Source organism: Microcaecilia unicolor, chromosome 2, assembly GCF_901765095.1.
Source record: "Microcaecilia unicolor chromosome 2, aMicUni1.1, whole genome shotgun sequence".
NCBI lineage: Eukaryota > Metazoa > Chordata > Amphibia > Gymnophiona > Siphonopidae > Microcaecilia > Microcaecilia unicolor.
In genome coordinates, this window is record NC_044032.1 from 387,844,192 (window position 1) to 387,867,565 (window position 23,374).

Below are 23,374 nucleotides of genomic sequence, written 5' to 3' on the forward strand. Positions count from 1 at the left end.
CCACATCTGGATGAGCAGCTAAAGACACACCTTCAACCTTACCACGAAGGGAGGCCAACGCTGCCACTTGCACCCGCAGGGAATTATAGGCCAAGCCTATTTGTACACCATCCTGCAAAAAGTTAAGAATTGGCGAGGCAGGAGCCCGCATGGGTGTGATCGCTTTTGAAGCACACCAAGACTCAAACTGGCGCCAAATCCTGGCATAAGCCACGGAAGTGGAATGCTTGCGGGCCTGCAGGAGAGTGGAAATGACTGTGTTTAAATAGCCTTTGTCCCTCAATTACGCTCTCTCAATCGCCATGCCATAAGACCAAAGCAGCAGGCATCCTTCATGGCTACCGGGCCCTGTGACAACAGGTTCGGTACCAGAGGTAAAGGAAGGGGAGCCTCCACTAGCATCTGTCGGAGGTCCGCATACCAAGGCCTCCTGGGCCAATCCGGGGCGATGAGGACCACTTCTCCTGGGTGCAGCCGAATCCACAGGTGCACGCGCCCTATCAAGGGCCACAGAGGGAACACATAGTAGGCCTGGAGGCCAGGGCTGAATCAAGGCATCCAACCCTGCCGAGCGAGGATCTCTCCGTCTGCTGAAGAAGCACGGGACTTTGGCATTTGAACTTGTCGCCATAAGATCCATCACGTGCTTGCCCCATTTGGCACATATCTGCAGGAATACTTCGTCTGCTAGTTCCCATTCTGCTGGATCGATCTGATGCCTGCTTAGATAATCGGCTTGCACATTGCTCTGACCTGTAATGTGAGCTGCCGACAGAAACTGAAGATACAGCTCGGCCCAGTGGCAAATCTGTTCGGCCTGCGCGGCCAGTGCTCTGCACGGAGTGCCGCCTTGTCGATTTATGTAGGCTACTGCTGTCGTGTTGTCCGAAATCACTCTGACAGCCAATCCTTCCAGGGTCACTTGAAAGGCCAGAAGCGCCTGAAACACCGCTTTCAACTCCAGGCGGTTGATGGACCACTCCGACTCCTCGGGTGTCCATAGACCCTGGGCAGGCTTCCCCTTGCAATCTGCGCCCCAGCCCTTCAGGCTGGCATCTGTCACTACTAGACACCAATCGGGGAGCGCCAGCGGCATTCCTCGCCGCAGCATGCTGTCTGAGAGCCACCACTCCATGCTGAGTCGGGCCGCAGGGAGCCAAGAAAGTCTGCATTGATAATCCTGAGAAACTGGAGACCATCTTTGAAGTAGGGAATACTGTAGAGGTCTCAGGTGCGCTCTCGCCCAGGGCACCACTTCTAATGTGGCTGTCATCGATCCCATCAGCTGGACAATGTCCCAAGCTCACGGGCGGGGCATCCTCAGGAGCAGACGGACCTGATTCTGAAGCTTGCACCGCCTTAGCTCGGGTAGGTATACATAGCCCGAGTCTGTGTCAAACCTGGCCCCCAAATATTCTAGAGATGCGAGGGGGTCAGGTGACTTTTGGCCATATTGACGTCCCAGCCTAGAGATTGAAGTAGAGACCACTCTGGCTGTAGCTTGATAGCTCTCTGTTACAGAGTCTGCTCTGATGAGCCAGTCGTCTAGGTACGGGTGAACCCTGATACCTTCTCGCCTGAGCAAATCAGCTACTACCACCATTACCTTCGAAAAGGTTCGGGGAGCTGTGGCGAGGCCAAAAGTCAAGGCCCGGAACTGGAAATGTTTTCCCAACACCGCAAACCTCAGAAACTTCTGGTGCGGGGGCCAAATTGGTATGTGCAAGTAAGCTTCTTTCAGGTCTAGAGACGTGAGAAACTCTCCTGGCTGTACCGCAGCAATGACGGAGCGCAGGGTTTCCATATGGAAATGCCGCACTCTCAGGGACTTGTTTAATTCTTTTAAGTCCAGAATAGGGCAAAAAGACCCACCTTTTCGCGGCACCACAAAGTAGATGGAGTATCGGCCGTAGCCGTGTTCGGCGGGAGGTATCGGGGACACGGCCCCTAACTGAATCAGACCTTGCAAAGTCTCCTCTACCGCCGCCCGATTGGCGGCAGAACCACATCAGGACTCCACAAACACGTCTCTTACTGGGGTGTTGAATTCTATTCTGTAGCCATCTCTAATCAGGTCCAGAACCCACTGATCTGAGAAAATATTGGCCCACTCCTCGGCAAAGAGGGAAAGACGTCCTCCGATGACAGGAAGCGAGGAGGGGGGTCGGCGCACCATCATTGAGAGAGTCTCCCCTGAGCTCCAGGCCTAGAGCCGGTGGCTGCGGAACGCTTGTCCGAGCGAAAGGAGTTCCTCTGCTGAAAATCGGGCACGAGAAGTGAACCCAGCAGAACGCCCCGGGCGGTACCTTCTAGCTTCACGGAAGTGAGGTCAATAAGAGGAGTGGACCGCCTGGCCCTCGGAGGAAGGCCTCGGCCTATCTTTGGGCAAGCGCTGGGGTTTTGGATCTCCCAGGCCTTTAACAATTTTTTTTTCCAACTCACCAAATAGGAGAAGGCCTTGAAAGGGCAACTTCACCAACCTTTGCTTAGAGGCCATGTCCGCAGCCCAATGTCGTAGCCAAATAAGACAGCGAGCCGCCACTGCTACTGCCATTTGTTTAGCCGAAGCTCTGACAATATCATAAAGGGCATCAGCCAAAAAGGACAAGGCCGACTCCAGCCGCGGAGCCACATCAGAGAAGGGCTCCGCTCCATCTCCGGGCTGTTCCACTGCCTGTTGCAACCACGCAAGGCAGGCTCTAGCAGCATAACAACTGCATGCAGACGCCTGAACAGTAAGACCTGCAATTTCAAAGGACCGTTTAAGTGCTGCTTCCAGCCTACGGTCTTGTATATCCTTCAGGGCAACTCCTCCTTCCACAGGGAGGGTAGTTCTCTTTGTCACCGCAGTGACAAGGGCATCTACTTTAGGCCTTGCAAAGCGAGCCAAATGCTCCTCACGCAGAGGGTATAATTGCCCCATAGCCCTGGAAACTTTCAAAGGTCCCTCGGGGTCAACCAACTGAGCGGAAATAAGCTCTTGGATGGAGTCATGCAAAGGAAAGACTCGAGCAGGCTTTTTGGTACTAGCCATCCTAGGATTCACAGAGGAGACCGTGCCACTGTCAGGCTCTTCAATAGAAAGGACCTGTAGGGCATCTGAAATAAGCGCTGGCAGCTCATCATGGTGGAAAATCCTCACCGTGGAGGGATCATCCAGATCCTGTGGTAATTCTGCACCTGACTCTGGCTCCTCAGACCACGAAGGCCTGCCAGAACTCTCTGAACCCTGACCACGGGGGGGGGGGGGGGGGGGGGGGGGGGGAAGAGAAGGAGGTGCACCACAATCTAAAGGGGAATCAGCCCTTCTACGCTTTTCTTTATGCCAATTATCAGGGAAAATAGCCTCAGCGGGCAGTCCCAGGCCAGAATCCACCAGGGGGAACAATAGAAGGGGCCTCAGACGACCCTTGAGGGAGAGCTCTTTTCAGCATGTATGCTTTATGCAATAACAACACAAATCAGGGGAGAAAAACGCCCTGGGCACCCAGAGCCCGTCCGGGGCTAGCCGCTCCCTGAATAGCCTCAATTCGAGGTCTTCCCCCCCCCCCCCCCCGGTCTCAGGGCTCTCCGTCTCTACGGAGGCCGCACTTTGCGGAGAATTCAAAATGGCGTCCGCTGCCAGCTCTGAGCGGGAAGAATCATTGCTCGCCATGCTCGGGCTGGCTCTTACACCTGTACACCACGATTTACAGAGCCCGCTGCTGATTTGCGCTTGCCACACCGGGAACAGCGCTTTACATTCTCTGCAGCCATCGCCGAAAACGGCGGGGAAATTCAAAATGGCAGTTTCGCGCCAAAAATGCCCCGATCGCGGGCCCACCCCGGAGGACTTAGAACACACTCCTACCTCACCGGACCGAGTATCACAGCTCCGGTCCCATAGAAGAATCAAAGGAAAATCTCTGTTCCTTTTTTTTTTTTTCTCTTCTCTTCTTTTTTTTTTTTTTTTAACGCTGTGAGGAAAGCAGAGGTAATAAGAACTCCGGAGGCTCAGATGAGTGGGAAAGGCAGGGAAAGGCGAATCAATGTGCCTGCATCCACTGAGTGGGAAAGGACAGGGAAAAGCAAGCTAATATGTCCACATCCACGGGGGCATGGGTAAGGCAGGGAAAGGGCTAACCTATGTGCCTTCAAAGTGAAGCTGCTATAGCCTCTAACACCCTGGCTAACAACTGGCAAGCCAGGAGCCACCCCCAGGCAGATTTTTGATGGAGCTCGAAGAAGCTGCAGCCACCCTGCTTGGGGAGATAGAGAATACTGAAGATGCAGTGGAGCTGGCTGGCCATGAGGCACTGTGAAAAGTTGAGTGCTCTCTATCTCCCATACGTAATGGCTTCATCTGCTTGATGACAAGGAATAAACCAATACCAAAAGAACCCAACCAACCTAGTCAACTGGTTTCAACAGACCAAAAGCCTCCATTCCATTCCATTATTTACTAAATTAATGGAGCAAATGGTAATCCTACAGCTCACTCACTTCTTGGACATGCACGATATTCTTCCACCATCTCAATCAGGATTCCTCCATGTTAGACCACATTTGACTACTGTTAAGTGAAGGAAAAAGCGCACTGCTACTTCAATTTGATCTGTCCTCAGCATTCCACTTAGTAGACCATACTCTCCTACTATAGGACATCGAAGAAATGGAAATCACAGGCAATGTTCTAAAATGGTTCAGAGGCTTCTTGGAAAGTAGATCATACAAGGTCAAAAAAAATGCAGACAACCCCAAACTGGAGCAACAGATGCGGGGTCCCCCAAGGCTCCTGCCTATCTTCAATATCGTTTAATGTTTTCTTCCAATCCTTAAGCTTACTCCTAGACAAAAATGGCTCTCTCCACTACATTTATGCCAATATCTTAGTATTAATCCTCATACAATCAATTTTCAAAATAGTCAAACAATGCACAACCTTCTAGAAAAATGGATGCATGTTCACAGGCTAAAACTCAATACTGAAAAAAAAAAAAAAATTTATGTTCAACACAAAACCAGATCAAATCCCTAAGTCAATCCTGGGACATCGGAGACCATCGTTGAAGCAGGGCAATCTGCAGAGGTCTCATATGCGCTCTCGCCCATGGCACCACTTCTAAGGTGGCCGTCATCGACCCCCAACAGCTGGACAATGTACCAAGCTTGCGGGCGAGGCATCCTCAGGAGCAAACGGGCCTGATTCTGAAGCTTACACTGCCTTTGGTGGGGTAGATAAACAAACCCCGAGGCCGTGTCAAACCGGACCCCCAAATATTCGAGAGATTGAGAGGGGGTCAGGTGACTTTTGGGTATATTGACGACCCAGCCCAGACATTGCAGTACTGAGACCACTCTGGCTGTGACACAATGACTCTCTGATAAGCGAGTCGTCGAGGGTACGGGTGAACCCGGATACCCTCTCTCCTGAGAAAGGCAGCTACTACCACCATTACCTTTGAAAAGGTTCGGGGAGCTGTGGCGAGGCCAAAAGGCAAGGCCCGAAACTGGAAATGTCTTCCCAACACGGCAAATTGGAGGAACCGTTAGTGTGGGGGCCAAATAGGTATGTGCAAGTAAGCTTCTTTTAGGTCCAGAGCTGTGAGGAACTCTCCTGGCTGTACCGCCGCAATGACGGAGCGCAGGGTTTCCATGTGAAAATGCCGCACTCTCTGAGACTTGTTGACTTTCTTTAAGTCAAGAATGGGCCGAAAAGACCCATCTTTTTGCGGCACCACTAAGTAAATGGAGTAACGACCGCAGCCGTGTTCAGCGGGAGGCACAGGGATCACCGCCCCAAGGTGCAACAAGACTTGTAGGGTCTCCTCTACTGCCGCCTGTTTGACGGCAGTACCGCATCGGGACTCCAAAAACACGTCTCTCATCGGGGCACTGAATTCCATTCGGTAACCTTCTCTGATCAGGTCCAGGACCCACTGATCTGAGGTAATCTTGGTCCACTCCTCGAGAAAGAGGGAAAGGCGTGTTCCTTCAGCTGTAAAGGAGGAGTGGACCGGCACACCATCATTGAGAGGGTCGCCCTTGAACTCCAAGCCTAGCACCGGCCGCTGCGGATCGCTTGTCCGAGCGAAAGGAGTTCCTCTGCTGAAAACAGGCACGTTGAGTAAACAAAGCAGAGCACCCCGGGCGATACCTTCTAGCTTCACGGAAGCGAGGTCTGGAGGAGGGAACCACCTGACCCTTGGAAGAAGGCCACGGCCTATCCTCAGGTAACCGCTGGGGTTTAGCATTCCCCAGGTCTTTAACAATTCTCTCCAACTCCTCCAAATAACAGAAGTCCTCGAAAGGGCAACTTCACTAGCCTTTGCGTAGAGGCCATGTCAGCCGCCCAATGCCGTAGCCATATAAGGCGGCGGGCGGATACCACCACAGACATCTGTTTAGCCGAAGCTCTGACCAGATCATAGAAGGCATCAGCTAAAAATGACAAGGCCGACTCCATTCGCGGTGCAACCTCAGCGAGGGACTCCGCACCATCCACGGGCTGTTCCACTGCCTGTTGTAACCAAGAAAGGCAGGCTCGAGCAGCATAAGAACTGCAAACAGATGCCCTTAAGGCTAGGCCCGAAATATCAAAGGACCATTTTAGTGTTGATTCCAGGCGCCGGTCCTGAATGTCCTTCAGGGCGACACCTAAGTTTGTTGTCCTAGCCGCTCCAAATTTTTGTGACACATCAGGGGAAGGATCTCAACAGGGAAATTAATGAATGTTTGTATGCATCCTGGGAAATAGGCTGCCTTTAATTTTAAGTGGAATCATAATATCTCCTAAGTCTGCGCCCTTATTCATGTTGTCAGTATGCTTTATATCTGTCTCCATAGTGCCCATATGTATTCTAAAGCAGCATTTAGAGTCACAGCGGTTGGAGTAGCAAAGTCAGAAGGACTTAAAAATGGTGTAAAATAAATTTTGAAACAATTCTCAATATATCCCTACTGTTCAAACTGAAACTAATTTTTTCATTATTGTCAGTGCTTCTAAAATAGTCCCTGCCCTTAACTGCAAACTTGAAGAAACACTTTACAGATATTAAAAAAAAAAAAAAATCAAGCTTAAGGCCCAGCAAAACTCTCTCTTTCATTTGAAAGGAAGCTCTGGAATGTGGGGGCATAGGATGAAGGGGAAAGGGGACAGATTCAGGAGTAACACGAGGAAATACTTCTTCACGGAAAGGATGGATGAATTCTACAAATTCATCTAGTGTAGAATGGCCTCCTAGTAGAGCTGGAGGAGATGAAGGCTATCTGAACTCAAGCAAGCTTGGTACATATACATAGGCTCTCTAAAGGGAGAGGAAGGGATACTAGATGGCAAGGATGGGTAGCAATAGTTTCTCTAGACAGAAATATTTGGGGTGACAACATGGGGCAGCCATTTCTGCAAATCATGTCCACAACTATATCCCCAACCCCCCTTTTTAAATTTGCAATATAAGACAGCATGAACTTCTATGCATAAAGAAGCCCTCCTGCTCTAGCTAGTTTCAGCTACCGTAAAACTGCCATTATAATAAAATTCTGCTGTGTGGTGTTACCTGGATTCACTAAAGGACTGGACAAATAAACCCTGAAGCTCCAGTTCTGTATCACAAACTTCATATTCCCCAACAACAGAGCTATCCCTCTTATAATACATCATAAAAAAATATATATTCAATTTGTGATTATCACCTCAGGAGCAGCACATACTCCTTCCACTGCTGAACACTGATTAAATCAGATAGGTTTTTGTGAAATAACTCTACATCCTGTAAAGACCATTAGTCTTGAACATGACACACTGCAAGGTTGTGTTTTATGTTGCTAAGACACATTCAAAACCTATATAGCAAACTTACCAAACCATAGCAGCCCTAGCACACCTGTGAAAAAGCAGTGCTATAATTATTATACTGGACTCTAGAGATCCAATATACCTACCACTGGGAAACTAGAACAAACTGTACAGTTACAAATTCCTACACAGACTACATGCTAGCAGAATCCATCACCTCAGTCACATGCACAGGACATGGATAGATCCTCATATTATAAAGAATAAGGAACTACACAAGCATGCAGACAAAAACTAAAACAGGAAAGGAGATAGGATTTGATGTTTGCCTTTCTGTGGTTATAAATCAAAGCGGTTTACATATTATATACGTGTATTTATTTTGTACCTGGGGCAATGGAGGGTTAAATGACTTGCCCAGAGACACAAGGAGCTGCAGTGGGAATCAGACCTGGTTTCCCCGAGTCTCAGGCCACTGCAGTAAACATTAGGCTACTCCTCCACTCCATGAGCCCCTCTCCCTTTTTGCCCAAGAAATCCAGACTCTCTAAGTAGGGCAATATTTGTAAGAGAAACAGAAATGCATTTTCTCCTGTAATCTACAAAATACAAAACCAGAACAAAAATGTACCCAAAGTGGATACGTCCCAATTAAAAAGTATTAAATAATATTTTCCTTTTCTACCTTTGTCGTCTGAGCATTTCATTTCTTATTGGGCAGGTCCCAGACTTTGTTTCACTTTCCTTGGATCAATCTTCTCCTAAATTCTTTTCCAAGTTTGTCATTCCATTTCTCCTCTCTCATATTGCCTACATTTAACTGGCACCGACTTTTCTTTTTATGTTTTTTTTTCCACTTTTTTCTTCTCTGTATTTATATCTATCCATTTGATTTTACCTCTCATTCTCCCTCTTACCTTAAGTCTCCTTTTCACCTCTCAATTACCTATCAGCTTTTGTCATCTCCCTCTCATCTCCTCTCCAGTACTCCCATTGCCCCCCCCCCCCCGTATCTTTTCTTTCCCCTGTCTCCAATTCCCCTCCTCCAAGACAGAGACAATATGTTAGTGGACTAGACCCTCTCAGCCCTCACCTAACTTTTACTGCCTTATCCCCACATCAGCCCCAGCTCCATCCTCATCTCTCCTTACTTCTAGGACATTCTTCTATTACCCACTACCCCATCTTCTACTACCTCTCCTTCTCCATCTTTTAACATTAGTTCCACCCTCACTCAACCCCTTCAGAGACTCCTCTCTCTCATACCCCTCTCCCAAGTACCCCATCCCTATTCAATGCCTTTTATTCTCTCTCCAGTCTTCCAGGTCATTCTCATTATGTTTCAGCTTTTCCCTACAGTTCAGTCCCTTTTTCTTACCCCATATATCACACCCTCACTCATCCTCCCAAACCATCAATACACTTCCACTGATGCCTACCAATTGCCATGTCCCTCTGCATCTCTCCTCTCCATAGGTTTCTGCTCCGACCCCCCCCCCTAAACTCTCACACTCAATCACCAAGTCCCAGTCATCTTCACCTCTATTCTTCCACCCATGAGTCCCATCCATCTTATGTTCTTTCTAGGGTCTCTGGTCCAATTGACACTTCTTTCTCCATATCCACTATCATTCTCCTCTATATCCCTATATGTCCTGGCTCATATTCCTCTTCTGTATCCCCATCCTTCTCTCTCCCCTATGTTCAGAACTTGCCCTCTTTGTCCCCATCCCTCTGGCTGTGTCCAGCATTACCCTTCTGTCTCCCTGTCCCTCCTTGAGTCAAGCTTCTTCTTATCTCTTCCCTTTCTCATGTGCCCCATTCCTATGCTCTCTCTCCCCTGTTCCCCTACCTGCAGTCCAGCATAAAAACATAGGAACTTAGGGATAAATGGCATATATATATGAAAAGTATTGATGATGACTGTCTGCAGAGGAATGTACTTAGTTGTAACGGATATAACTGTCTCTGATGATTTTCAGTGTGCCTGTTATATTTGAGTGTCATCAATAAAAAATTGTTGACACTAAAAACATAGGAATTCAAACACCGTCATACTGGGACACATTGAAGGTCCATCAAGCCCAGTATCCTGTTTCCAACAGTAGCCAATACAGGTCACAAGTACTTGGCAAGATCCCAGAAAAGTAAAACCAGACTATGCTGCTTATCCTAGAAATAAGCAGTGGATTTTCCTAAGTCCATCTTAATAATGGCATATGGACTTATTTTAGGAAATTATCCAAACCTTTTTTAAACCCTAAGCTAACTGCTTTTACCACATTCTCTGGCAACGAATTCCAGAGTTTACTTACACATTGAGTGAAGAAATATTTTCTCCAGTTTGTTTTAAATTTACTACTCAGCTTCATTGCATGCCCCCTAGCCTTAGTATTTTTGGAAACGAGTAAACAAGAAATTCACTTCTATCCATTCCACTCAGTATTTTACAGACCTCTATCATATCTCCCCCTAGCAGTCTCTTCTCCAAACTGAAGAGTCCTAGCTACTTTAGCCTCTCCTCATAGGGAAGTTGTCCCATTTTCGTTGCCCTTCTCTGTACCTTTTCTAATTCTGCTATATCTTTTTTGAAATGCAGTGACCAGAAGTGAACACAGTATTTGCAGTGTGGTCACACCATGGAGCAATACAAAGGCATTATAACATTCTCGTTTTTGTTTTCCATTCTTTTCCTAATATTACCTAACATTCTATTTGTTTTCTTACACACTGCTATACACTGAGCAAAGGGTTTCAACCTATCATCAAACGATGACACCTAGATCTTTTTCTCCAGACAGCCACTCCTAATGTGGAACCTTGCATCACATAGCTATAGTCTGGGTTACTCTTTCCCACATGTATTTTGAACTTGCTTACATTAAATGTCATCTGCCATTTGGATACCCAGTCTTGTAAGGTCCTCTTGCAATTTAATAACTTTGTGTCATCACCAAATTTAATTACTGCACTAGTTATTTCTGTCTCTAGATAATTTATAAAATATGTAAAAAAGCAGCGGTCCCAGAACAAACACCTGGGGAACTCCACTATCTATTGAGAATACTGACCATTTAACCCACCTCTCTGTTTTCTATCTTTTAACCAGTTTTAAATCCACAATAGAACACTACCTCCTAACCTATGACTCTCCGATAGATACTTTGTGAAATGCCTTTTGAAAATCCAGATACATAATAAATCGACCAGCTCACCTTTATCCACATGTTTATTCACTCTGTCAAAGAAATGTAGTAGATTGGTGAGGCAAAATTTCCCTCGACTAAATCCATGTTGGCTTTGTCTCATTAATCCATGCTTAGGTATATGCTCTGTAATACTGGTCTTTATAATAGCCTCTACCATTTTGCTCACAGCAACGTCAGGCTCACTGGTCTATAATTTCCCGATCACCTATGGAACCCTTTTTAAAATAGGCACTACGTTGGCCACCCTCCAATCTTCCAGGACCATGCTTGATTTTTACAAATAGCTTTGAAAGTTAAATTTTTCAATTCTAACAGTACTCTGGGATATATAGCATCAAGTCCAGGAGAATTGTTTCTCTTCAGCTTATCAAATTGCCCCATTACATCTTCCAGGTTTACAGAGTTTTGTTTCAGTTTCTCTGACTCATCAGCATTGTATACCATTTCTGGCACTGGTATCTCTCCCACATCTTCCTCAGTGAAAACCGAAGCAAAGAATTCATTTAATCTCTCTGCTATGCCCCTTTTACTCCCCTGTCATCTAGTGGTCCGACTGATTCTTTTACCAGCTTCTTGCTTCTAATATAGCTAGAAGTTTTTATTATGTGCTATCTCCAACACAATCTTTTTCTCAGAGTCTCTCTCTACCTTCCTTAGCGCTTTTAAATTAACTTGCCATTCTTTATGCTGTATCCTATTATTTTCAGTCGGATCTTTCTTCCACTTTCTGAAGGATTTTTTTTTTTCAGTTGGATCCTTCTTCCAATTTCTGAAGTTTTTTTTTTTTTTTTTTTTTTTACTGTAATAGCTTCCTTCACCTCACTTTTTAACTGTCGTTTGGACTTCCTTCCTCTTTTTTTTTTATTTTTTTTTCTTAAGTGTTTATTTATAATTTTATTGAACATCTGCCATAGAATACAACATATGAACCTTCCACATATTGGTTCAAGTAAAAGGTACAATAGACATCAAAACATAACTGACCTTACTATTTTTTACCATGACATACCTATTCCCCCCCCTCCCCCCTCTTCCTTCCTCCTTTTTTAATACATGGAATATATCTGGTCTGGGTTTCCAGGATGGTATTTTTGAATAGCATCCATACTCTATATAAATTTTTGACCTTTGCAGCTGCTCCTCTTAAGTTTTTTTTTCCATTCTCCTCATTCTATCATATTCTTTTTGAAAATTAAATGCTATGTGTGTACTTACTCTAGACGTTATATCAAATCTGATCATGTTATGATCACCGTTATTAAGTGGCCCCAGCACCAGAACATGTGCTCTACTAAGGACTAGGTCTAGAATTGTACCCCCCTCTTGCTGGTTCCTGAACCAGCTGCTCCATAAAGCAGCAGGCCTCGATTTCATCAAGAAATTTGACCTCCCTAGTATGCCCGGATGTTACATTTACCCAGTAAATAGGGTAATTGAAATCACCTATTATTGTTGTGTTTCCCAGTGTGATAGCCTCCCTAATTTCTGATAAAATTTCTACATCTGTCTGTTCAACCTGGCCAGGTAGATGGTAGTAAATTCCTATTATTCTTTTCCCCTTTACACATGGAATTGCTGTGCATAGGGATTCCAAAATGTGTTTTGTGCCCTGCAGAATTTTAAGTCTATTCATTGCAAGACCCTCAACCTACAATGCTACCCCCGCCACCAATTCAATCCACTCTATCACTGCAATATAATTTGTACCCTGGTATGAAACTGTCCCATTGGTTATCTTCCTTCCACCAGGTCTCAGAGATACCTATTATATCTATCTTTCATTTAGTGCAATATTTCTAACTCTCCCATCTTATTTCTTAGGCTGCTGGTATTTGCACAAAGACATTTCAAACAATGTTATTCATTCATATTCACAACTTGCTCAGCAGTTGATAAATTTGCCATCTTGAAAATCTGTCCACACTTTAAATACTCATTAGGGCTCATTTTCTAAGAACTTAGACACACAAAGTACCATAAATTACTATGCTACTTTGTGTGTCTGTGTGCTTTGAAAAGAGCCCCCTGATATACTATGGTCTCTATTGCAACCTCGCTATCGGGATACCCTATCTTCCCTATTTTTGCAATATCTTTTCAAGATACCTTGATCTGAACCATGCGCTTTTGATCACCTTCCCCTAGTTTCTAGTTTAAAAACTGCTCTAACTCCTTTTAAATGTTGATGCCAGCAACCCAAGCCCATCCTGGTTAAAGTGGAGCCTATCTTTCTGGAATAGGCTCCCCTTCCCCAGAACATTGGCCAGTTCATAACAAACCTAAAACCCTCCTCCATGCACCATCGCCTCATCCACACATCGAGACTTCCGGAGCTCTGCCTATCTCTTGGGTCCTGCGTGTGGAATGGGGAGCACTTCTGAAAATGCAACCCAGGAGGTTCTGGATTTCAGCTTTCTACCCAAGACCCTAAATTAATGGCTTCCAGAACCTCTCTCCCACATTTTCCTAAGTCATTAGTATCCACATGTACCAAGACAGCACGCTCCTCCCCAGCACTATCTAAAATCTTACCTAGGTGTCATGTGATATCTGCCACTTTCGTACCAGGCAGACAAGTGACCAAGCGATCCCCACATCCACCAGCCACTCAGCTATCTACATGCCTAATGATAGGATCTCCAACTACAACTGCTGCCCTACCTTTCCCACCTGGTAAAAAGCCCCTGGAGACATCCTCGGTGCAAGAGGATAATGCATCCCTTGAAGGGCAGGTCCTGCCTATAGTATCATTTCCTGCCTCTCCACATTGATGCTGTCCCTTCCAGAGACCTTTCTCCTCCATGGCAGCACAGAGGTTGCCAGACTGGAGGTGGGACTTCTCTACTATGTCTCTGTTGGCTTCCTCTAGAAACTTCTCTGTCTGCCTTAGCTCTTCCAAGTCTGCTATTCTACCCTCCAGAGATTGAACCATTTCCCCATGTGCTAGGAGCTCACCGAGTACACACATACAACTTCTCACCAACTGGGAGATAAACACGTGACACTCAGTGCAAAAGACTGGATAGCAACTGGACAGCCCCATCTTACTGCTGGACTGCTGTCTGCATATTATTGGTGATTTCTTAATTAAATTGCTAATGGAGTGGGAATATGTAAACTAAAGTCCCCTAAGATTGAGTTATATGCAAGGCTCTGCTAATATTTAGTTTTTATTATTATTATTTTAATGTTATTAGTAAGTTCCGCTCTATGGATCTAAATAGACTGTATTGCTAAGATCTAATTACTTGCCGATAGAGATGCCCTAATTAAATTTGTAGACTCCTAATTGGGTCAAGGGACTATAAATCAGAGATTAGGCCAGGGGTGGGAGGGAATTAAAATCTCAATTGAGGCTTCCTGTGCTTATTAGCTGTGCTTTATATTGATACTATAGTAAAATAGCCCCCTTAAGTGCTAGCATATGGAACCGTAACAGAGGCTTTATATACCAAGAAAAACTATTCCTTAAACTCCTTTGCTAAGTGAGCAGAGTAACTTAAAATATCTAAGTCTACCTTTCCCCAAGTTTAAAAACAAGTTCCCAGCAAATTATTAACAATGAAGATCTCTCCCTCTCTGGAAGTCTTCTCACAGCACTTCTGGACAAAAAAAAAAAAAAAAAAAGCTACACTGGGACTTTTAAATGGACAACCTCAAGATCTCTGCTCTAGCTCTTAGCTGGCTGCTTTAACCATTAGGCTATTCTTCCACAGCTCTCTGTACTTCTCTCCATTTTTGTTTCCAGGTCTCTCGCATTCTTCCCCAATCTGGACACATCCCTACCCCACATCTATGTTTTTTCTCTCTCCCTCTATGGTTCAAGCAATCTCTCCCCCCCCCCTTCGCCCCCAAGTCCAGCATTTTTCCTCCCTCCCTGCCACTCCCATGGTCAGATCTCTGTTTCCCTTCCTTGCTGTATCTCTCCCTCTGACCCCACCCTCCTCCCTTCATCACAGACTGGCACCTCCTCATTTCCCTTCCAGATCATCGAGACCAGTGCCTGTGATCAATAGCTGACCCCGGAAGCCTTGTTGTCTCTGTCACTTTCCACCTAATCAGGAACAGGAAGTAGCATCAACATAGGTGGGATTTGGCAGTGACTAAAGCTTCCAGGGTCGACCACTGATCACTAGCACTACTTGCCACAAACTAGAAGGCTGGAGGACCACTGAGGGGTGTGAAGGAGGACAGGAACTAAGAAGTGTTGGTCTGCTCCATTGGGAGCATGAGGGAACAGGGCGATATCCTCAACTTTGAAGGAGGGAGGAAGGGAAGGGAGGGTAGGTGGGTGGAAGATGCCAAAAAAAAAACTGGGGAAGTAGGGTTGGCAAGCCATTTTTTTTTTTAATATGGTAGTTGCCATGCCATAGTTACGCCTATTTATTATTTTATTTATTTACATTTTGCTCCGTTTGCAATGGAGAGTTATATAACTTGCCCAAGATCACAAGGAGCAGCAGTGGGATTAAACAGGGCACCTCTGGATATCAAGACCAGTGCCCTCACCACTAGGCCACTCCTCCACTATGATGGGCACACTAGGTAGCTCATATGGGTTTTTATCTGCCTTAATTTTCTCTGTTTCTAAATCAGCAACACACATTTATTTATTGTTCAGAACAACCTAAAAACATTTTTCCCTATAAAACTAGGAAAGCGGAACCTAGTTAATTTTATTTAAAAACATAGTTATAATCATGCTTTACCCAAACAGAAAAAGAGATTAAACAGGTTCCATTTAAACTAAAATAATGGGATTATAATAACTAATACATGACTCAAGCACCAAAATTCAGTCAGAGTAACCTAACCAATTATAAAAAAAAGCAGAAGGTTAGTGAGGGCTCAGAAAATAAACTATACCCTCAAACACATACCTGTCATCTTTATTAATCTGATCACCGAATCCTACTGTGTCGACGATTGTTAACTTCAGGCGGACATTGCTTTCCTGAAGCTCGTAACTTCTTGCTTTCAATTTGACTCCTGGCTCATTGTGGGATGCTGGATCACTCTCAAACTTTGTGTTGAATATTGTGTCCATTAAGGTTGACTTACCAATGCCAGTTTCACCTGTGCAAGCAAAAATGGAGGTCTTAAGCCTGTCACAACAACACAATTCTATGCTTTTACCCATAAGTGCACAAATAGCTTACAACCTTTTCATGTATGCAAAGAACACACAAAGAAACTAAGGGCTCAATATAAAAAAAAAGTTAGTTCCTAAATTTATAACCTATTTACAGCTTAAAATAAGATTAATTTAGGAGCTTAAAAAGTTATGCTTACAAATTAGGCCTATAAATATACACAAATGTAGTGACACTAAACTGCACTATACTATAATATATTGTAAGTTATATAAAGGGAGAAGCTCTTGGAAAATAGCAGCTATTATATGCCCCATCCCCTAAAGCAGTGCTCCACTCTGGGGATTTATCGTTTTGCTACAAAACTGAATTTTATCAGAGAAGGAGGACGTGATGTCACAGATCTGAATGGAAGCTTGAAAACGGAGCTCCCAAGCCTCTGCCAAAAATTAGCTTTACTAACGGCTTTCCTCAATGCTAGATCACGCGGGGTACATTCCCGAATGGAGGGCAACAAGTGCTGCATATGTTATGACAACCTCGCGAACGAAAGCACTCGATTTACAAGCTTATGCATTTCAACGGAAGGCGATGTTTCCGGCTACGCACTCCGAGGAACATGGCGCCTGATCAGTAGAAAATCAACAGATCTCGCCAGAGTCCTCTTTGCCCGGTGAGATTGGAGAAGAGCCTTCACAACAGCATGATTTGTGGGCCACATTATGCACCTGGCTTCAGGAGATTAGATCAGATTTAAAGGCTATGCGCAAAGATCTGGCAACACTGCGAGCCGACCTCCGAGGAGAAATAGCGGAACTGGGTAACCGCATGGCTGAAACGGAAGTGGGTCTGGAAGAACAAGCAGAGTCTCTAACTATGCTTTAAAAACAGCTACAGGATCAAAAAAGTCAAACCCGGTATCTACTAGATCCACAGACCCTGGGCATAGCTTCCCTGGCAATGTGCTTCCAGCCCTTCAGGCTGACATCCGTTACCACCAGGCACCAATCAGGAAGCACTAGCGGCATTCCTCGCCACAGCATGCTGTCCGAGAGCCACCACTCCATACTGAGCTGGGCCTCAGAGAGTCACGTGAGTCTGCGTTGATAATCCTGGGACATAGGAGACCATCGTTGAAGCAGGGCAATCTGTAGAGGTCTCATATGCGCTCTCATCCATGGCACCACCACTTTAAAGGTGGCCGTCATCGACCCCAACAGCTGGACAAAGTCCCAAGCTCGCGGGCGAGGCATCCTCAGGAGCAGATGGACCTGATTCTGAAGCTTGCACTGCCTTTGGTTGGGTAGAAAGACACACCCCGAGGCCATGTCGAACCAGACCCCCAAATATTCTAGAGATTGAGTGGGGGTCAGGTGACTTTTGGGTATATTGACAACCCAGCCCAGAGATTGCAGTACTGAGACCACTCTGGCTGTTACATGACAACTCTCTTCTGCAGTGTCCGCTCTGATGAGCCAGTCGTCGAGGTATGGGTGAATCCGGATTCCCTCTCGCCTGAGAAAAGCAGCTACTACCACCATTACCTTTGAAAAGGTTCGGGGAGCTGTGGTGAGGCCAAAAGGCAAGGCCCAAAACTGGAAATGATTTCCCAACACCGCAAACCGGAGGAACCGTTGGTGCGAGGGCCATATAGGAATGTGCAAGTAAGCTTCTTTTAGGTCCAGAGATGTGAGGAATTCTCCTGGCTGTACTGCCGCAATGACGGAGCGCAGGGTTTCCATGTGAAAATGCTGCACTCTTAGTGACTCGTTGACTTTCTTTAAGTCGAGAATGGGCCAAAAGACCCACCTTTTCGTGGCAGCACAAAATAAATGGAGTAATGACAGCAGCCGTGTTCGGTGGGAGGCACAGGGATCACCGCTCCAAGGTGCAACAAGACTTGTAAGGTCTCCTCTACCGCCGCCCGTTTGACGGCAGTACCGCATCAGGACTCCACAAACAACGTCTCTCACCGGGGCATTGAATTCCAATCGGTAACCTTCTCTATTAGGTCCAGGACCCACTGATCTTAGGTAATCTTGGTCCACTCCTCGAGAAAGAGGGAAAGGCGTCCTCCTACAGCTGTAAAGGAGGCATGGACCGGTGTCCCATCATTGTGGAGGATGGCCCTGAACGCCTGGCCTTGAGCCTGCCGCTGCGGAGCGTTTGTCCAAGCGAAAGGAGTTCCTCTGCTGAAAGCGGGCACGTTGAGTAAACCCAGCAGAGCGCCCCGGGCAATACCTTCTAGCTTCACGGAAGTAAGGTCTGCAGGAGGAGGGAACCCTCCATTGCCCGCCGCATTGAGCCTGCCATGAGTGGGAAAGCGCGGGGTACAAATGTAACAAACCCCCCCCCCCCCAAAAAAAAAAACCCTTGACCCTTGGAAGAAGGCCGCGGCCTATCCTCAGGTAACCGCTGGGGTTTAGCATCCCCCAGGTCTTTAACAATCTTCTCCAACTCCTCTCCAAATAACAGAAGGCCCCGAAAGGGCAACTTCACAAGCCTTTGCTTAGAGGCCACGTCAGCCGCCCAATGCCGTAGCCATAGAAGGCATGGGGCGGACAATTCCACAGACATCTGTTTAGCCGAAGCTCTGACCAGATCATAGAGGGCGTCAGCTAAAAATGACAAGGCCGACTCCATTCGTGGTGCAACCTCAGCGAGGGACTACGCACCATCCACAGGCTGTTCTCCACTGCCTGTTGTAACCAAGAGAGGCAGGCTTGAGCAGCATAAGAACTGCAAACAGACGCCCTTAAGGCTAGGCCCGAAATCTCAAAAGGACCGTTTTAGCGCGGATTCCAGGCGACGGTCCTGAATGTCCTTCAGGGCAACCCCCTCCCTCTACTGGGAGGGTGGTCTTTTTTTGTCACCGCCGTGAGTAAGGCATCCACTTTAGGCATCCCAAAACGGGCCAAGTGCTCCTCACTCAGAGGGTAAAGATGCCCCATCGCCCTGGCCACTTTCAAGGGCCCCTCGGGGTCAGCCCATTGAGCAAAAAGAAGCTCTTGGATGGAGTCATGCAAAGGAAAGGCATGAGCAGGCTTCTTAGTACTCACCATCCTCGGATTGCCAGAGGAGGCCTCGCCTTGAACAGGGTCCTCAATAGAGAGGGCCTGTAAGGCATCAGAGATAAGTGCTGGCAGCTCATTGCGGTGGAAAATCCGAACCGCAGTGGGATCAACCAGATCCAGTGGCAAACCGGCCCCTTCCTCTGGCTCTTCAGACCACGAAGGCCTGCCAGATCCCTCAGAGTCCCCACAGCTCGACCACGGGGGGGGGGGGGGGGGGGGGGGGGGGGCGCTACTCTCCGACGGGGAATTTACCCGTCTATGCTTAGCGTGCATCCAACGCTCAGGGGCATCCATGTCTGGCATCAGCCCCGGGCATTCATCAGTCGGAGGGGAACCAGGTAGCAACGCAGTGTCAGACACCTGCGGCAGAGCTCTTTTCAGCATGAAGGCTTTATGTAAAATAAGCACAAACTCAGGGGAGAAAAACTCACCCTGACCTACCGTCTCCGAATTAGGAGCCACGGGGGAATGGAGCTCCTCTGGTAGCTTCGGCCCGAGGCGCCCCTCTGCTCTCAGACTCCTCCGCAACCGCGGGGGTCGAGCCATGCAGCGCTTCCAATATGGCGCCCGCTGCCAGCTCCATCGAGCGAGAAGAATCATCGCTCGCCATGCTCATATTGGCTCTACCGTCTAAACAGCACGTTTTAGAGCCCCACTGCTGATCTGCGCTTGCCGCAACAGGAACAGCGCTTAACTCCCTCAGCAGCCATTGCCAAAAAATGGCAGAATAAAATTCAAAATGGCAGCTTCACACCAAAATCACCCCGATCGAAACGCCGTCCGCGGGCCTTTCCCGGAGGAGCTGAGTACCGCTCTTATCTCAAAGGACCGAGTCCACGAGCTCTGGTCACGCTGCACAGTCAGGAAAAGCCTCAGAAATAGCAGCGCTGTCAATGCGTGATTTTTTTTTTTTAACACTGTGAGAAAAGTTGGAGGCAAACAGCTACAGAGGTACTCCGGAGGCAGAAGAGGGTGGGAAAGGCAGGGGAAAGGCAAACCTATATGCCTGCATCCACACAGGGGGATGGGTAAGGCAGGGAAAGGGCGAACCTATGTGCCTTTAAAAGTGGGCTCCACTTAGCCATAACACCCCTGCTACAACTGGCAAAAGCACAAGAGCCACCCCAGGCAGAATCTTCAAGGAGCTGAACAAGCTGCATCCAACCCTGCTGGGAGATAGAGAAATACTGAGAGGCAGATGGTGCTAGCTGCCCTAGAGGCACTATGGTTTTCAGTGTTCTCTATCTCCCCCTGCTGGTAGGTGGACACAACCCATTCGTAATGGATTCATCTGCTGCTGATGACAAGGAATGAGACTTATTATAAGTGCACGTTGTGTGTTACATCAAGACTTTTTTTTTTCCACGGCATGAGATAAACTTTTTAGAATTCTATACAGAGTGAAGAGATGAATCTCTTGTTTCCCCAAGTACATGGGGGCAGACATGGATGGTTTGCTCTCCTTAAAAACTGAGTAATAATATGACTGCTCACCTATGTACTTGGGCAAACTGGGATCTTAGTGTAATGCTCCCTTGCTGTATACATGAGGACACCATTAAAGTGAGGGCTTTTCCTATTTGTTTTATTGGGGGAGGGGCGGAGTAGAGATTTTGATTATGTTTCTTATTTGAGTGGTGTTGGGTTTACTGTGGATGGGAAAAGAGGCAAGGTGGGGGAGGGAGGAAAGGAAGGGGACATTTGGTGCTGTGGGTTGAATAATGGGTGATGTGTGGCTTTATGATTTCTGTTGGGGACAGAGAGAGCATGGTTAGGTGAGACTAAGGACAGAGTAGACTTGGCTCAGTCCCATAGAGGGTCATGTCATTAGGGTCTGTCTGGGAGGCCCTGGTGGCAGTTGGTAGCACTGTACATAAGTACATAAGTAATGCCATACTGGGAAAAGACCAAGGGTCCATCGAGCCCAGCATCTTGTCCACGACAGCGGCCAATCCAGGCCAAGGGCATCTGGCAAGATTCCCAAAAGTACAAACATTCTATACATGTTATTCCTGGGATTTTGGATTTTTCCAAGTCCGTTTAGTAGCGGTTTATGGACTTGTCCTTTAGGAAACCGTCCAACCCCTTTTTAAACTCTGCTAAGCTAACCGCCTTCACCACATTTTCCGGCAATGAATTCCAGAGTTTAATTACACGTTGGGTGAAGAAAAAGTTTCTACAATTTGTTTTAAATTTACTACACTGTAGTTTAATCGCATGCCCCCTAGTCCTAGTATTTTTGGAAAGCGTGGATGCTTCACATCCACCTGTTCCACTCCACTCATTATTTTATATACCTTTATCATGTCTCCCCTCAGCCGTCTCTTCTCCAAGCTGAATAGCCCTAGCCTCCTTAGTCTTTCTTCATAGGGAAGTCGTCCCATCCCCGCTATCATTTTATAGTCGCCCTTCGCTGCACCTTTTCCAATTCTACTATATCTTTCTTGAGAAGTGTTAAGTAGTAGTTGTAGTAGTAGTATATACTTAATTTCACAATACGATTAGTAAAACAGGGTATTGGCTGATTGGACCAGTTCTTTTTAAAATTTTTGTAAGTGAAATTGCTGAAGAGCTGTCTGGTAATGTTTGCCTCTTTGCAGATGATATCAAAATCTGCAATAGGATAGACACCCTTGATGGTGTGGTAACACGAGGAAGGTCCTAGCGAAGCTTGAAGAATGGTCCAGAATTTGGCAGCTATGATTTAATGCACGGTCAAGCATTGGGACTCCAAAACCCAAGAGAATAGTACAGTTTAGGGGGTGAAGAACTTTTGTGTACAAAAGAGGAGTGGGACTTGTGAGTGATCATATGTAATAATCTTAAGGTGGCCAACCAGGTAGAAAAAGGGGACTGCAAAAGATAGGATACTTGGGTGCATAGGAAGAGGAATAGCCAATAGAAAAAAAAAAAGAAAGGTGATGATGCTCCTGTATAAGACTCTGGTGAGACCTCATTTAGAATATTATATAAACAATTCTGGAGACCGCACCTTCAAAAAGATATAAACAGGATGGAGTCGGTCCAGATGGTGCCTACTAAAATGGTCAATGATCTTTAAGTCTGTTCCCATACGCTTTATGACAAAGATTTCAATATGTATACTTTGGAAAAAAGACAGGAGAAGGAAGATATAGAGAAGTGTAAATATCTACGTGGCATAAATGCAAAGGCGAGGAGTCTTGTTCAATTGAAATGAAGCTCTGGAATAAGGAAGCCTAGAACAAAGGTGAAAGAATAGACTCAAGTAACCTGAGGAAATACTTCATGGAAGATGACAAATTTATGGAATGGCCTTCCAATAGAGGTGATCAAGAAAGTTGGGCCAAGTACATAGGACCTCTAAGGGAGTGAAAGGGAGAGTAGATGGGCTGGATGGGCCATGTCTTTATCTGCCTTCATTTTTCTATTTTCTATCATGAAGAAACAGGGAGGAAGATAAGTAAGGTGACCATAAAATACAGGGGTCTGCACACACAGCCTGGAAGGGAAAGTTTCTACATTATTTGCTAGATCCTAATAGCTGGAATCCTCTCTGCACACAGACATCACTCATTATCCACAGTACTATCATTTCTGCTACAGAGCTTATTATAGTATTCACATTCTGTCAACAGCATCCTGTCTAAGAATTTATTGACTTTATGCCAGTTTGGTAGAAAGAGACCACGTATTTAAAGGGACGGGTATAGAAAGGAAGCTATTTTTCAAATTGCTTAAAGGAAAAAAAACCCCACACCAATCAAAACTAAGCTGCTATAAGTGTTCATATAAATCTCCTGAAAGAGGGCTTAAGACTGGTGAGAACAGAGAGGGAGATCATTTTCTGGGGAGTGGACAGGAAGTCTGCCTACATTAGAATGTGCATAATTTGTAGAGAGCACAGCACCCCTGCTGCATCTGAACAGCGTAAGAATTATTCAGCATCCATATTGCTGCTTGCAGATTTAAAACTTATGCTTCATGTTCCCTACTCAGGATGAATAGACTGGTCCTGTTCAATAGGTTAGCCGTGCCCAGTGAGAGAATTAAAGTGCTTCACACTACAATTCCTCACATCTCCATTTTCACTTTTATTCTGTCTCTGCCTTCCCATTCTATGGGCCCAATGGGAAGATGGGAACAGAGAGATTTAGATTTAGCATGGCTAAGGTGGAGACTAGAATCCTTTCTATGCAAAAAGAGTTCAGAACCACATTGCAAACACTAAAATAACTCAAC

The 23,374-nt window shown here is 46.2% G+C and overlaps 1 protein-coding gene across 1 annotated transcript in view; it reads right to left on the minus strand.

Moving 5' to 3' along the window:
- Positions 1 to 23,374, minus strand: part of LOC115462094 (septin-11-like) — a 155,376-nt gene that overhangs the window by 44,863 nt on the left and 87,139 nt on the right. The window contains exon 3 of the mRNA XM_030192133.1: positions 15,867 to 16,062. Within this exon, the coding sequence (XP_030047993.1) occupies positions 15,867 to 16,062 (196 nt within the window). The remainder of the gene's footprint in view (positions 1 to 15,866; positions 16,063 to 23,374) is intronic.